The sequence below is a fragment of the Pleurodeles waltl genome, chromosome 12 (genome assembly GCF_031143425.1).
Source record: "Pleurodeles waltl isolate 20211129_DDA chromosome 12, aPleWal1.hap1.20221129, whole genome shotgun sequence".
Classification (NCBI taxonomy): domain Eukaryota; kingdom Metazoa; phylum Chordata; class Amphibia; order Caudata; family Salamandridae; genus Pleurodeles; species Pleurodeles waltl.
Window position 1 is genome coordinate 670,499,976 of NC_090451.1, and position 17,466 is coordinate 670,517,441.

The 17,466-nt window shown below is 44.1% G+C and overlaps 1 protein-coding gene across 2 annotated transcripts in view; it reads right to left on the reverse strand.

The window, feature by feature from the left end:
- The window catches only part of ADAMTSL4 (ADAMTS like 4), a 156,852-nt gene that overhangs the window by 83,447 nt on the left and 55,939 nt on the right, over positions 1-17,466 (reverse strand). For both annotated transcript variants that reach the window (XM_069218553.1, XM_069218552.1), the window contains exon 6: positions 6,293-6,395. In XM_069218553.1, coding sequence (XP_069074654.1) covers positions 6,293-6,395 — 103 coding nt within the window. The remainder of the gene's footprint in view (positions 1-6,292; positions 6,396-17,466) is intronic.

Genomic DNA, 17,466 nt, shown 5'->3' on the forward strand with positions numbered 1-17,466 from the left:
ATTTTGTTTCGTTGTCTTAGATTCCTTATCCTTAAAATGTCTCTGGTTGGGGCACACACCCTGTACACTTTTCTCGTGTACACACCACCAGCCGCTGCATGCACTTTAGTGTACCCATGCAAGCAACACACTCATACTAAGTACCCTCTCAACAATGTTCCATCTTGCACACACAACATGCACAAATTATGCTGTACACATATACCTGGTTGTTGCAAGCACACGCACACATCGTATACATTACACGTCAACAGCTGCACAAACTGTAACTACCGAATAAACACATACACCAGCCAGCCACTAGTAATCCTGATTACACTATCTCTTGTTATATACAGATGATGTCCTCTTGCGGATAGATTCTACATCCACTAAACCTATATATCCACTAAACCTACACGCTCTGCCCCACAGATGCCCAGTTTCATGTGGAAGCTGTCTAAGGTCATAGACCGTGCACCAAGAAAATATCCAGCACACGGATCACCATTTACTCAGACACTACTGTGTCACTGGCTAGGATTCTCTAAGCCAATAGCCTGTGATCTGGGAAATATACATGGATGATGGGGGGGGGTTGGACAGAACCCGACCGGTACCGATGGAAAAAGAAGCCGAACTCCCGTTGAAAAGAAACTGAAAACAAGGCACACCTGCCATGTTGGGCACTCCCTGAAGCAAGAGACATTCTCTACGTCACCAAGCTGCGTGCAAACCCTCAAAAGGTCATGAGATGGATACTAGCAAATAGTCAAACCACTGGCAATCGTTTGGGATAGCATCTCAACCCACTGTTCTTTTTGCTGTATCTTACGGAAGAGCTCTTAATAACAAGCATTGGCAAGGCCAGTAAGTTTGTGGTAGGTTGCCTGCCTTTTGTTTTGCAATGCTCGTTTGGGTTTGATATGTTTTTTGCACAATTTTACTGTTGGGGAATCCGTAGGACCCTCCTCAATCTTAAAAAAAAAAACATTGGCTAAAAGCAAACATATTTTGGGGGTATTAAAGCATCTATTGCTATAAGAGTCCTTGGCATGTACAGGAACTACTTTGTGAACAGGTTTGCTCCTTGTGAAAGGGCAGAATTACATCACTCACAGTGCACTAAGTCCATGATTGAAGTAGGCTGGAAGCCCCCTATATGTAAGTATCTTAAATTTATAATGTTAGTAAAACCAGACTATCGCGCCAGTCCTTAAAAGGCAAGTTAAGACTATGTTTATTTTGAGTATTTTTCACACCTTGCCTTTCCACGAGTCACTCAGCAGCGTTATGAGGCAGCTCATTAAGAGTTATGGAAACTTTAAGTAAAATAAATTAGTTTGACCTGTTCTTTTCGTGGTGTTTAATTCCTATTTTAAGTCCTGAATGTGGCCTCATTTCTCCCCCTTACATTGGCTGTGATTACTGTAAAGTCAATCAGAGTTGCATGACGCGTGAGGGGCGGGGGTGAGGCAGACAGTGTGGTCTCAGAGCTCTTCCCACAGAGGCTCGGATCAGCCCGAAGAGGAGACAGTAACTGTCTGGAATCACACGGTGTGCGGCACCATAACAAAGAGCTCAGACAGCCATTCTTCACGGACCCCCAGGCCCTGAGAACCGGGATTACCACAATGGGCCCAGCTCAGGACGAGCTCCGCTAATCCGCGCTCTCACTGCAGCCCCGGGGAGGAGGGCTGGGGCGCGGAGCAAGGGGGGGGGAGTGAACATGAGATTTTGGACAGAGCGCTGAGCAGGGGGACCGGAAGGCCTGGTACCGGAAACAAAGTAATTCACAGCAGGGGGCCGGGGCATGTGGTCTAGACACAGCAGAGAGACCAGGGGTGTAGAACAGGGTGTATGGGTGCAGGAGGAGTGGATGTAAAGGGGGACAGGGGCGTATACCAGGAGGAACCCGGGAGTATGGGGCCGGATGCGGGGCAAGGGAATAGAGCTGAGCCAGGGGACATAGGCCCGGGGACAAAGTCGAGAGCGCAGGGGCTCCGGTCAGTGGAACCGGGGGCAGAGAGACGAGGGCTGAGCAGCGGGGCCAAAACCGGGGACAGCGACGAGCGGCGTACAACAAGGGGAACCAGGTAGCATACTATAGGCCCAGGGGCATCCAGTGCTTCCTTTGAGCCAGTGGGGGGCACCGGCTCTTATTTTTCTGCATCCGGCATTTACTGCGAGCAAAGAACACATATGGAAAGAAGGAGGAAGAGAAAAAACGAAAAAGCGTCACAAAGGGAGAAAGCTGCAAGCGTGAGCTGAAGGGGCAGGGAGTGGCTGTGAATGGATTAAAGAGGCCGGAGGCAGTTTCACGATTACCCCGCCTCAGTATTCGGTGTTCGCACATTTAATTGCGGCAGCCCCCGGTTTCAAATTTTCAAATGAGAGCGTTGTGCGCACGCTTTTATTTACAAATTAAGCACTGGGGGGTCCCAGGCCTCGATTGATCCATGGTTCGGTGACGCACTCCCCGAGTCAATCTCTGTGCTGCTACCTCTCTGCCGACCCCCGCCACCCCCCATCCCCCCTGCACAGAGCGCAGAAGCACTCATGGACTGCAGATGTGGCCTGGGGGCATCACCTGGCGCGCGGCGGGGAGAGGCGGTAGCAGAGCTGTGAGTTGCGCGTTGAACCGGACATTTAGAGGCCCGTGGTTCAGATTAGCTGTGGTGTTCTGCTTTATTTCCCTGCATGCGGGCGGTGGCGCCCTGCTGACTCCTGTGTGATCCTGGCTAGCGTACTCGCTTCTCGTCTCACAGCTCTTCTATATATCCGAGCGAATGAATGAATGAATACATATATTCCAATGGGAGAGAGCCAGCGGGCCGGATAACATTTTGAAACCAATGATCTCGAGGATTCTGAGCCAGAATTTGACATATGGCCCGGTTGTCTATGCACTCCTCCGCATGACAGGCAGGAACTAGCTCGATCATACAGGGCGTCCTGTTTGTTGTTTTGCTGCTTTTAGATCCAGCAACCTTAGGAATAGTGAAAGATGAGAGATAGGACGTCCTGCGTCACAACTAAAATCTGAGACATTCAGGGTAATTACAGTTGTCTGCAGCAGGCGCACAACCGCATCAGCAACCTTACTATATACATATATATCGTGCCTCGGGAGCCAAAAGTAACTGGGATTCAAAGTCACACGTGTCCTGGTCATCTTTGATGCCTGTTTTAAAAGAGTGCTTGATTTGGACAGTGCTCCTGACACCCTAAAGGGTGGAAATGATGGGTAAATTCCTGTGGGGGATTTCCCTTAAGACCATAAAATCTAGGAAAACTGCGTTCTGAACTTCCATTAATTTCAATTTTCAGCCTCTGTGCTAAGGCCCTCACCTGCCTCCCTCCTATGTACTTTTATTTGGGAGACATGTTGGTGTTTGTAAGCGGGATATAATGTTAAAGGAAAAGATGGCGTCTAGTGAGAAAATTGGTATGTTGTGCCATTTACTAATGGTGGCGATGTGGTCTGTGCTGGATGTGGTCAAAGGGCGAAGCTGTGGGGTACAGTGGTCTGGTGATGGAGATGGGTTCGAGTGATGGTTATATGTGCTACAGATGTATTTATGGTCTAGTGGTGGGGATGTGGCCAAAGAGCGAAGCTGTGGTCTATGATGTTCTAGTGATGGAGACGGGTTCCAGTGATGGAGACGGGTTCCAGTGATGGAGACGGGTTCCAGTGATGGAGACGGGTTCCAGTGATGGTAATATGTATTACTGGTGGATATATGGTCTAGCTGATGTGATCAAATGGTGAAGCTGTGGGGTACAGTGGTCTGGTGATGGAGATGGGTTCGAGTGATGGTTATATGTGCTACAGATGTATTTATGGTCTAGTGGTGGGGATGTGGCCAAAGAGCGAAGCTGTGGTCTATGATGTTCCAGTGATGGAGACGGGTTCCAGTGATGGAGACGGGTTCCAGTGATGGAGACGGGTTCCAGTGATGGAGACGGGTTCCAGTGATGGAGACGGGTTCCAGTGATGGAGACGGGTTCCAGTGATGGTAATATGTATTACTGGTGGATATATGGTCTAGCTGATGTGATCAAATGGTGAAGCTGTGGTCTATGATGTTCTATTGATGGAGATGGGTTCCAGTGATGGAGACGTGTTCCAGTGATGGTAATATGTATTACTGGTGGATATATGGTCTAGCTGATGTGATCAAATGGTGAAGCTGTGGTCTACTGTGTTCAGATGATGGAAACACGATTTAGTGACGGTAAGGTACTCTACTGACCAGAGATATGGCATAGTGATGTTGATGAGTTTTGAGAATGGAGATGTGCCCTGAAGGTGGGAATATGACACAGCAGAGGAGAAGTGACCTAGTGACTGAGATCTAATTTAGTGGCCCAGATGTAACAAAATCCCTTTTCTGCAGGCTTTCATATATTGTACTAACAATCAACAGTCAGACAGATAGATGATAGCCCATGCCACACAAAATAAATATGACAGGCCTATTGCCTTTATCGTAACATTTCATAAAAAATAGACCAGATTTACAGCCATGATCCTTGGCATCCAACCATAACCATCTCTGTCCCGCTGTATTCAGAATAGGATTTGCTTCAAGCCAAAATATGCAATACAAGCACTCTTCTCAGTGGAAGCACACAACTGTGGTCCAAAGCAATGCTGCTCTCATGGAAACCAACAAATGGGTGGAGCCTAGGTCCTTCTCTCAATAATACTTAGAAAGCGCTTTTTTGTTTATCACATGAGGTGTGGTTATATAGCTGTGCCGTCAAGCCAGACCAAAAAAGGGACTCTTAGAGCTCGTTTTTTTCCCTATTTCTGCATCTGCCTTCATGACCCCTACAGAAGAGGGGTATCAAAGAGCTTAGCAGATGTACCCCAGAAAACTCCTTGGGTAGCAAATGCTATCCCAGCTACCCAATTTTTATGGGCGAGCGCAAAGCACTCCGTCCCTCTTCTAATCTCTCTCTTGGGGGGATTTTAACCACGCCCATGTTACGTCAGTCACTTTCATTGGTTTGTGGGTTTGCCTTTTAAAATCCGCTTGTTTTGATTCGTGAAATACATGCATACGTCATGCCATTTCCGGTGTTTGGCCCTCCTTGAGAGCACGGGTAAACTACTGGAAACATACAAGGCTCCATGTTTTCCATATGGTTTCTGGACTACTTTTTCTCTTTATTTCGCAGTGTTTTACACAGTGTGATAGAGCTCTTTTTTTTTTTTTCCATTTACTTTGGCAAGAAAAGTCCGGTTAGGAGTTTACAACGCTAATAGCTCTATCTCGACGTAATGCGAGACCCGTTGCATTGCAAATGCTTGTTATGTTTGGGATAACGTTTTTTTAAACTGGTTGCATGTTACAAAATGCATAACAAAAATTTTGTCTGACTTAAGTATTGCAGACTAAATATGGTTTTACGAAAGTAGTAGTCTATTTAATGTAGATTTTTTTATTATTAACTTCAATGTAAAAACATTTTTGCAATCATTATTTAGGATGTTGTATTTTTGTCAAGTAACATTTATGCCACAATATTTTGTTACTTTACCATTTTACTCAGGGGTGCACTATGTTAACAGGTTGAGATACGGAGATTTTGCTCTGCATCTCATGTCACCTTTCTAATTCACTCAATATTTTATATTCCCCTGTTAATATTCACCTTAATATGGGATAGTTTATCTCAGCAATTAATTTCAAATGCCACAATTTAGTTGCTTGGCTAGAGTGCCTTGGCCTTTAAGTCATAAGTTTGTTTTATCCAATTATAAGTGTTACAGTTTTGGATGTGATGCGCTTTCAACAAATAAAATCCTGGTAGAAGAGTGTCCAAGTGGTAGGGAATGGGGTCTTTCACCGGAGATGTGTCTAGTGGTTAATCTGTCAAACAATAAGCCATGTGAAAATCCCTGATCCGGGGCAAATCACTTTATCTAACTTTGTCTGAGTTCTGACAGTTTGCCAAAGTTTAGAGAGCCTAAGAATGGGCTACATGCCAGTTTTAAATGATGAACACTAGATATCCTGTCAAAATACCACAAGTGTCTTAGCATGGACTGTCTATGTAATGATGTGAACATTTTCTAAGATCTGAGTACAAAGCGTGTTTCATATACAATGGGTGCATTCATTCAATTAGTTTTTTCTTGTTACTTAAAAAAACAAACCTGTAAAAGTGTAAATAAATAGGGCAAGTTAAACAGTTACTCGATGCTTGGGCCCATCCTGGAGTGGATTGTACAGCTACAGAAATAGCTCCTAAAAGGCTGAATAAAGACGAAGAAATCCAGAAAGGTGCAGGGCAGTCTTACCTTCAGTAAAGGGCTCCCACTGGTACAGGCGGCCCATGAATTCCTGGCTGTCGAAGGTGGCACACTGGACTGCGCGGGAGTCAACACTGCCAGCGGCACATGGCTGCAACAAGGACAGCAGGAATATCAAGGGTTTACCAAACAATCTTAGGAGTATGTACAGCTTTTTAGGTAAGGTGTACGAAATCTTCAAGTGCTAGTTCGGTCTCCAGCTCTGTCTTTGCTCACACAATCAGGATGTCACATGGAAACAACCACAAAGTACAGCCACTACTTTTCCACAGAAACAGGTCTGCAAGTGGAAGGAGCTATCGAACACTTTAAATTTCATACTGGTGCACACGTTTCAGTCAAAGCATGCTTGGAAGAAAAGTTTTCCTTTTGCATCGGGGGAATTGTTTGAGCATATACTTTTACCACCTTTCATTGCAACAGGCCCTGGTGTCTAAATCCATGGAATGCTTTGCCATGTCACAGTCCAGAGTCGCAAGCCAGATAAGATAACTGCGTTCAGTGGGTGAAATACGTTTTTCTACAAATATACATGTCATTTTTGGCAAAATTTTACCCCATTCGTCTGGGCGCTCAATTGCAGGAAAATTGTACACAGAGTAGGCTCTCTTGTACACAATTGACACAGGATAAATGCTCAATACACTTTTCCGATTCTGAAGTCAGGCCATGAAGGTTGTTAGCTCGGCGAGAGCAGCAACGGTGTTCATGCAGATTCACCACACATTTTCTACTAAAACCAGCCTCTACAGAGTGAAATGGACATGACAATCTGTCACAAAATGTTAAACAAAAATTACGCGAAGTAAGAAGAACACATTAACTGGATTTTTGTGAGATTAGGCTGGCTAAACATTTTTTCGCTTGTGGCTAAATCCAACAGGATTCTCTATCCTCCAGACAAACGAAGCCTGTATCCGAGGCTCCCAAATACTGGAGTCCCGAACATCCGGTACCCCTCATGGTTCAGTGCCTCTCGGTTTCAGTGCAATAGATGTGAACAACTGAATGCCCACTGGTGCCTGATACACCCCTGAGTCAGATGTCAATGTCTCAAATACACAAGTTCCAAAAGCCAGTCACGCAGCCAGTTTTCAACCATGCTCCCAATCCAATGCACTAGCTGGGATCCAGCCCCCCCCCCCCCGCCCCCCAGGTCAAATAGTGAGATAGTACATTATTTTCTAGAGTCCTATGTGCTCTGCAATTTCACAATGCTATGAATGTTATCTGCTACCAGAGATCCCCCTCTGGGCCTCTCATAAGAAGTACATCCAAGGCCAAAGTCAAATGTGAGAGCATAAGTCTGTATAATGCCATTAAGACACTTGTATGCTAAATATGTCAAGCACCACCAGGAAGAGGGATATAGTTGAGGGGAATGTATATGCTTTGCAGGCATTTTGCCATTGGTGGAAAAAGTGTATTAGCCTCAGAGAGTGGATAATGAAAACAGCCATACTGGTGCATTTAAGCGGGATAGGTGGCCAATGTACTGGTACTGTTAACTTGTTAAGTGATATAAAACAATAATAAAATCAATCTTGAAAAAAGCTAACCGGAGGTCTGCAAGTCTAACGCTGGCAAGACCGACAGATCGGTCAATATGTGCTTTGAAAAATATAAAAAACTTTGGAAATTAATTTTACCAGACACATTCTAACTGTTGGGTCACCATGTCTACGGAGTCATTTCTGCGGTACAGAGCTCACTTTCAAATAACTCTGGAGTTGGTCCCCAGAAATTATGCACCGGGGGAGAAGGACAAATTATGTGGTAGGGTTGCCCAAATTATGCGGCAAGAATATGTGAATTATGCGGTGTAATGCAGCAAATTTTGATATAGTATTACTTCTTTCAGCAATAAGCAACCTTTGCAAAGAGCCTTACAATTTGCGGCAATGCGTTTTACCCCATTTTAATTAATATTTGGTCTGTTTGAGCTAGAAACCATTGTTTGTTCAGATCTGCAGATTATGTAACATATGATTGTTTACGTAGCAATAAGTGGCAATTCCATAAATATTTGAAAACGCCCAGATTAAGAATCGTATAATTCAAGTGCCCCTGGTCTCGAGTTAATGGACATCCCAGCAAAGTATGGCTTCTTGATCCCATGTTTAGGAAAGACAATAATACCCAATAGTTCAGGAATTGATGGAGCTGGACAATACCTTGCTGGCACCATCACTGGCATAGGCACGATAGAAAAAGGACCTGGCTGAATTATGGCGTTTTCGGAGTATCACTCCTCATTTCAAGGCGCATACATTTACAGCAGACTGTCCTAAAGTTCTATATTGGGCATCACTTCAGCACATGGACCATAGATTACGATACCCAATGCCTGTCTTCTTCCAAGGTAGTCACTGGTTGCTGCAGGACCTCAGAATGTACTACTGTGAAGTTTGACAGCCTGTCCCTGCGCGGTTTTATCCACCGAGGGTTTTTCCCAATCTGCTGCCAATCTGCATCTAACTTGAGCCAACCGCGGGTCAGAGAGCAACCTGTGGGTGGAAATAATAAACCAACGCCCAGAGAACACTGCATTTTAGTATTATGGGGTTTTAAAATGCTTTTTATGTGAAAAGTCTGTTTGTCGGTCCTTGGCGATTTGAAGCAGCTGGCAGGATGGGAGTGACTCGGGTACGGAAGATATTATTGAGTAGATTCGGTACCAGGGATCAGAGACAGCATTTCTCATCTTTCCTCTGGGATGTCATTGGGGCACTAATGACATTATCAAAGAGTTCACCCCAAGACAGGCTTGCAAGCTCCCTACCAAGCGGATAAAGACAAACCCCAGGAAGTCTCTAATGTGGCTCAAACACAGCTATCCCAAGGATGGCCAAAGGCCAATGACGTACACCAAGGTCACAAATAAAAGTACTCCTTGGTATAATAAGCACCATCTGGTCATTTCAAAGCACCAGTCTCTTGGAGCCATGGCCTGCTATATTCAGGGTTTACTCTATGCTCAGGAAATTGAAATCCTACCCTGCTCATTGAATACTGTAACATCAGGACGTCCTCGCCCAACCACAGCCTCGGTCAACCACTTTCATTGACAAGTACATTAGATGATGCCAAGACCACCTCATGCTGTTGACTAGCTTCTAAGAATATTTGAAAGGTATTGACTGCGGCCTGAGAGCAACCTCACCTCATTTGGTCATTATTTATTGCAGCTTGATGGCTGCCATGCCTAAACATGTTCATTACCTGTAAGATGGGAGCTACCCCATTCTGCTATGCTCATTCGCATGCGATAACGCATCCAAGCCACATCACAACTCATTGAATCTCTCGGCCAACCAATAGATTCTGTGGTGATACCAGCTGCAGTCCCAGGACTGCCAATATCCACAATTGTAACCTCAGGACCACGAAACGGAACCATAATCAGCTGAATCCTAACATCAGATATCATAAGTGGTCCTGCAGTTAGATCCTACAGCAGCGCCTTACGCAAATGCATGCCTAGTGGAAACACTAAGAACAGACATTGCATTATGTTTGTTGCTTCTCAACGACCGCTCAGTGATGGAGGACCAGAGATGCAGACAGCTGAAGATTCTTCATAGGGGCACACAATGTCTGCTGTAAACATAGTACTGTAGACCACATAATTAACACATTTTCAGTTCCAGCAATGTCTGTTACAAGGAGGCAATTATATGACGCATAGGATCGCCGTGTGATACTGCCAGTAGGATCGCTATGCAATACTTCCAGTACTTTCCTGTTACTTCCTGCATTCTCTCTCTTTCCATCTCCTTCCCATTTGCTATTGTCTCCTGTACTTCTCTCGCCAATAAAAGATTCTAGCTGTTCTTTTTTCTGTTCACCCAATCACTGTTCCCCATTGGTACCCTGTTTATTGGTGTTCCAGCCTTAGCTGTCTATGCAGTTACTCTTTTGATCTCTTGAATTCCTTTATTTATTACCCTTTCTGCCACTGCTTCAATCCCACTCCTCACAATATTAATCAAACTGTTTCTCTTAGAAACACCATCACTGTCCTTTTTTCCTATAAACTGCTCTGCTATTCTTTCCCTTTTATTTCTTTGCCGGCAATCCTTTCAAATACACTGCCCTCTCTCCTTCGCCTTCCTTCCTCACAGGCTGTTTCTACTGAAGCTCTTAATGCTTCTATAAACCATCCTCTGTAAGTGGTAACAAAAACCACATTAAATCCTGGCCCTGTCTGCAGAAGAGACATCAGAATCCAAACACTGTAGACCGGACAAGGACAAGACCTTCCTCGAGACGTGGCTAGACTCCAGAGAGGGAGAATATGGAGTTACGTCTTCAACAAGACCTCCTTCAAAGATGTGGCAAGACTCCAGTGAGGGAATAACAAACCTAGACTTCAGTACAGTTAAAACCATCCTTAATATGCGGTTAGATTCTAGAGAAGCGAATACAGAATGTGAGATTCGAGAAAATAGAATAACGAATATCGCTTTCTACAAGAACGAAGTAGCCTTTAAAGATGTGGCAATGCTCCAGAGAATCCTGCCTTCGAAAGGAATAAAACTGTCTTCAAGATGTTGCTAGACTCCAGAGAGGAGAAAGGGAATTTAATTTCCAATGAAAGCTAGGCCTTCTTCAAGGACTCAAGTGAAATGCAAAACAACAATAGCAAGACCGGACTAAAAGGAATAACAATTCCTGCCTCGAGTAGGAATAATACATCCATTGAGATGTGGCTTAGCTGCTAAGCGTTAGAATAAAGAACTACACAGAGGAGCTGTAGTAGTAACAGGTCTGGAAGAGAGCTGGCAGGCCTGGAGCAGAGCTGGAGGGATTGAGGTAAGACCAGGTGTAGGGTACAGCTGACAGGCCTGATGCACAAAGAATGTGAGTAGCACAAAGCAGGGGCTGGCCGACCTAGAGCAAAGATGGAGTAAGACCATGTTTGGAGTTGACCTGGAGCTCTGAGTACAGAAGGAGCACCACTGGAGCTAGAGAACGGCATGGGTCAGGGTTGAACATGGTAGGAGCTGGAGAAGGAGATGGACAGGAGCTGGCATGGTCGAAGAATAGGAGGAGCCAAGAATCCAACAGCAGGAGCTCGCTAGAGAGCTTGCAACATACCATACTCCGATTGCGAGCTCTTTATATGCTATTAAGAGGGGAACCACCTGACAGGAAGGGGCTGGTTACTTAAATGGTAGGGCAGAGGGCAAAGACCAGCACAAAGTCAGCAAGTGATAGGATTGGTAGCTGGGTGGTGGACGGAAAGTGAATTGTGATGTATTGTTTTTTAGAGGTGACTTTTAAACTATTTCCTAAATTGCAGCGCCGTTGAGCGGTCCTGATGGATACAGGGATGTTGATCCAGATCCTGGAAAAATAGATGGAAACGGCTGCGTGGTGGTGTCCTGGCTGCGAGTGTGCCGAGAAACACGAGGCACGGTGAGCTTGAATGAAAGATTGAGTGGAGGTGCTGATTGGGCTGGCTTTATAAATGGAGTGCCAGTGGTTAGTCAGGAATACCAGAGACCAGGGCATTGCCACCATTCCAGATGCAAGAGTATGAGGGCTTGAACAGCAGCAATGTATATGTACATACATCTCTCTAGGTAGCGCAGGTCCTCATCCTATACATCCAACGAAAGTACTTCAAGATTAGCTAGGCAAATCTGCCATAAATAGGCTCTTTTTCAGTTTAATACAACACATCAGCGTTTGTATACGGTGTGCAGATGCGGCCAGTAGCTGAAGCGGACGACTGCACCATGGAGAAATAGGCTTGAATCCTAGTTTCGGATCGACAGCCCATGAAACTTGGCAAATCACTCACTTTACCTGTACCTAAAATGGAAAAAAGGTATAAGAGTGGCTCTCTTTTAAAATGCTTTAACGTGCTTAATTTGAGCCGGTGGTTTCCGGTGCTCAGCAACCAACATTTAATTGCCAACACCGGCGCTTTATACAGTGCCACGTGGTGGCACTGCTTAGCTAATTAATGGATTAGCACAATAACAGTTGTTTATTCATTTAACATTAGTAATAATGACTAATCGCTGAAGATCAAGCCATTCTCATACTTTTGGGGTCGTGGAATACTCTGAGTTGTCTCACTTATAGGAGTGTGATGGTTAGTAGTTGTGTTGGTAGTGTCATTGGCAGTGCTGAAATGGACAATGGGTGGGGCGAGCTGCAGTGACCTCCTTACAAGGGCCCTGGCACTTATTTTTATTATATATTTAACTATTTTTACAAATTATGCACTGACTAGACACCCTTGGGCCACATTTGTGACATTAAATAAAGAAAAAAAAAAAACAGCCCAAAAAATAATTTTGTTTTTTGCACCGCTATTGCAATTTGAAGATCTAGTCTTTGCCTTCTGGTCTTCACATCTGCCAGAGGGTCATTGTATTTGGCCTTCTCTTCCTCGATTCTACCAGTTCTCAAATATCTTCACAGTCTGGTGAAAGATTCCTCACTGTTGTTTGAGTCAAGCGGCCTCCTACCCAATCTTGTGTCTGTGTCTCTTACTACTCTGATTTATTCTTTAGCTGTTGTATCAAGAGAGGTTATTGCTGTAGATGATAGCAGCTTCAACTTTGTACACAAAATAAAAGCAAAGCTTAATACTGCACTTCACCCAGCCAGGGCAGACTAGTAACAATCCCTTCTTCTGTAATCTTCCTCAAAGATGGGGCATGGCTCAGGTGTGTGAGGACAACAAACTGCTCCTTTCGCTGTATCGAGAACCTTCTTTGAAATGAGGTGCAACTTCAGGCAGGTGTGTAACACAATAGAACGTCACAAGGACGAGCTAGCAGATGTTCTTAAGTGTGGAGGGTGGGAGGAGGAAGAGGGGTGGAAAGATAAGAAAAAGGATGGGAGGGAAATGGAAAGAGAAAGTGAATGGGAGAGTGTGGGAGAAAGAGGAAAAGTAAAGAGGGAGCGGAAGAGGAAGTAAGTCAGGAGGAGAGAGAAAAAGGACAGTGAATCATGTCTCCAATGGGTGGGCAGAGATGGACAGAGGGTGGGTAGTGGGAGAGTATGAAGCGAAAAGGAATGCGTAAGAGAAAGAAGGGCAGAAAGGGAGGGTGACAAAGAACAAGAAAGTGAGGGAGAGAATAAGAACAAAAGAAGCAACAGAAAGAATGAAAGAGAAAGGAAGAAAAAAGAACACGAGAGAGCGAGAGAGCTGCTATTGACTTGCATATGGCGGATGACTTGTGCACACAATAGTTTCTCTTACTTGCGTACGTATGTGAGATAGTACTTCAAGCCAGCTTAACGGAAACACGTTTGGCTCCTAAACCACAGTCTGACTAATATGGAAGACCAGGGACATTTCATGTATTGACTCCTATACGTTAGGCTTGTCGGAGGGCACGTCATTAAGACATTTAGGCCCTGATTTAGAGTCTGGAGGAGGGGTTTACTCTGTCACAAACTTGACAATTATCCTATCCACCGTATTATGATTTCATTAAGTCCTATGGAAACCATAATACGGCAGATGGGATATTCAACACGTTTGTGACAGAGTAACCCGTCCATCAAAATCTAAATCAGGGCCATAGTGTCATTTAGGTGGAAGGAAACTTCTCAAGACCTGGCTGTTTGAGCAGTAGCAGCACCTCCCCCCCCCCCCTTCCCCCTCACGGGTGAGTAGTGCGCTTTACAAATTCCTTATTGATGTATGTGGCACATCGTGGCACTGACTGACATAGGAGACTGTAGCACACTGTGGCAATTCTTTTCACATGTGGTATATCTGAAGCACACCATTGGTTGTGACGTGTAAATGGTGGATACCTGGGAGACATTGTGGCACTGACCAGCAGATGCCCTTTACCTGGGCACATAGTGGCACTGACTGGCATTTGACAGGTGCCTGAATACAAGTTATCCTGTGTTACTTAAATCTGTATAGCTCAGACCTTGCCATTAGTATGACTTCTTGGCCCGTCCTCGGGATTCCATCACTGACAGGAGCCAAGGGGGCACTTCTAGGCACTGGCTGGCATATTGTTGAGTACTCACATGCATGTGTAAGCACATCCAAGCATGTGCTGAGTTTAGGGCTACTACAACTTAATGTGGTATTAAATTGCAAATGACAGAAGATATCTGGGTCACATTATGGCCCTGGCTTGAATATGTTGGGTACTTGGATAAATATTGGTATTGACTGGCATTTATGGGATATCTTGGGCACATGTGGACAATGACTAGCGATGATGATGGTTACTTTGGCATATGAAGGTAACATATGAACCATTACCACTTGCGTATGACTTAATATTATGGCCGTGAGCAGTTGATATGAACTCGGTAAAGAAAAGAATTATACTTGGCATGAAAAATAGTGTATGTTCTCAAAAATCACAAGCCAAAAAAAAAAACTTTGGAGATTATGCCACTTTTTACTAAAAATGAAGAGTTGTTTTTTGGCGACATCTTCTTTTAACTAAAAAGCAGATATTAATAAAGTATTTTATTTAGAAAAAATATTTAGGGGACAGTTTATAAATTATAGAAATTAACAAGATCATTTTGAACTGGACCAAAATTAATATTTAATGAAATGATGAGTTAATATTTTGGGAGAAAATTATTGCTCTTACAAAATAACCCTAGCTGACCCAGAGTGGTGACTAATGCTGATTAGTGGACATTTATTGCTGATAGTGTGGCACCATTTCTTTCGTCACAGCGGGCACTTGTTCACTGCTTTGAGAGTTATCCCCCAACCTATGCTAAAGGGTTTTATGATCAATATTGATACCTTACAACTACAAAATATGATTTGCTCCTGGCTCATGTAAACCAGCTCTGCTGTCTAATCTGGCCAAATTGTGGTCTAACTCTGCTCTAAGGAGTACGATGGAGAGATCTGTGTAAGTTTTCATAACTCCCTCCTTCCTTCGTCAGGTAGATCGTCAGAATCTACTTCTAAAATAATTGTAACAAATATAAAAGGAAGTGTAGATGAGATGTGAAGGGACATGCTTTATTAATTCTGAAAAAATTAGATGAGGTCAAATCAAGTTGCATATCGACATTGTTTGACTATCCTGTGGAACATGTCTTTGTACCTACCCCGACACATGCCCTCCACGTTTAAAAAATAAAATGTGCGTGAACAAAGTCCCTCGCCGTGCCAATGGTGGTCCAAGGGTTGCTGATGCAAGCACAATTTGCTCTGTAATTTTAGAAGGGTGTGTATGCCACCCCTTCTTGAAAATGCAACATTAGTCACTGCCTCAAAGATGTACTATAAACATAGGCATGAAACCTGCCTCCCTAACCTCATGATTCCATTATCCTCCTTTATCCATTACATTGCCACCTGACACCCTCTCATACACCCAGAAACTAAAAGTACGACCCGACTCCAATATGATTTTTGGATATTTCTGGTCATCAGTGAAGCTTAATGTGAGGTTGGAAAGGTTTTATGAAACCTGACATTGTGATTGGCCAAGCAAGTATAATGGATCTTGTGGGAGAAACACGGACCACTTGGATAAGGCCCAAGATGGTATTGATCAGTGAGAACACAGCAATGACATTAATGCCTCTCAACACAAAAATGTTTCCGGGGCTGCATTTAAAACAGAAACAGCATAAACCTGTTACCATGTTTGTGAAAAATCTTCAGGAAGTACTTGAAAAAAGTGGACCCAAAGCACTTTCGTGCTTCTCAAAGACCACATGGGGCAAAATTGTATCCCACTGGGAAATCCTGCAGCAGAATCCTACACTATGGGATAGAGCCCTGTAGCCGGTCCTGCGTAGAATCACCACATCCTTGGGTTCTTTGAAGCTCACCCCTTTCCACTGGGTGTGTAGTAAGATAGAGAGTAACGTATGTTATTGGTTTGGCAGTGCCAGGGTAATGATATTCTTTGCAGGCCGGCAAAGTTCCCTGAGCCCTCTCATGCAATCCAAAAATTGGCTAGGAGAACCTCGCTGTTGGCAGGATAAACAACCCATTGTATTGTTTTGCAGAATTAAGCATATTTGCAGAAAATCTGGTCCACGTTTGATCCACTGCCCAAAAGAGGAATGCGCTTTGTTAAGAATTTGCCTTTGAAGCTGGAAAACATATCTGTTGGCACTAACCAGGTACTATATTTAGCTTTTTTTGTTTTACAATAAAATAGAAAATGTCTGCTAGCATCTAATGGGATAGCCATTGGGAAGAGAACTCATGTGCACTTTCATCTGAAAGATGCTCTGCTACTCCCGCCAATCATATAAATGGCACAGATGGAGAGCTGCCTTAGCACATACAAACCCATGTTCTTTGCATCCAAGAAATTGGCAGGTTATAAGAGGCAGGTGGTGTCCAGATGTTTGCAACATCCTCCACCTTCTGTTCGTCTACCTTGCTGTGTTGGTGTGACAAGCCAAATCCATGGTGTACAAACAGTTGAATGCTAGGCATCCCCACCGGCCATCTCTCAATCAATGTCTCCATTATGCTGTTTACTCTATCATCACCTCTTGACCTTCACCTCAGTCTCTCTCTCTCATGTCTTTGTACTGTGCTGTTGTAGCCAAGGTGGTTGACATCAGTTTATTCTCCACCAAGACCCAACACTAATAATTCAATGAAACATCCAACCACCAACATTAACTCCAACCACAGCCTGAATACTATACCAAAACCCACATTCCCCAATAACCACTAGCACAATTCTAGCTTGCCCCCAACCTAACCCTAAAAATTCCAACCAAACATAATCCTTATGCCATCCATACTCGTAACCTAAAAACTAACCCCCAACACCAGCCACCCTACCTGCCCCCACCTCCCCACTGCATGTCCTATTTATCAACCTTTCACTTGCTTTATTTTACTTTCCAGTTGTGCTCTTGCAAACTGAATGGACTATGTAATCTACAACTCTAAAATCCTTATCATGAACGTAACCTCTTCTCACTTTTACTTACACTATCCCAAATTTCACAAGACCGTAAATTGACATTGCTCTTTCCCATTTCCAGATTTCTTAGTTCTAGACCCAATTTAGACATTGGTTGATAAGTTATTCGTAACGATGATGACGAATATCCCATCTGCCGAAATCTAAATCTCGTAAAACATAATGGGATTTAGATTTTGGCTGATGGGGTATCCCTCGCCATTGTGATGGAGTAACCCGTCAGCCAATTTCTAA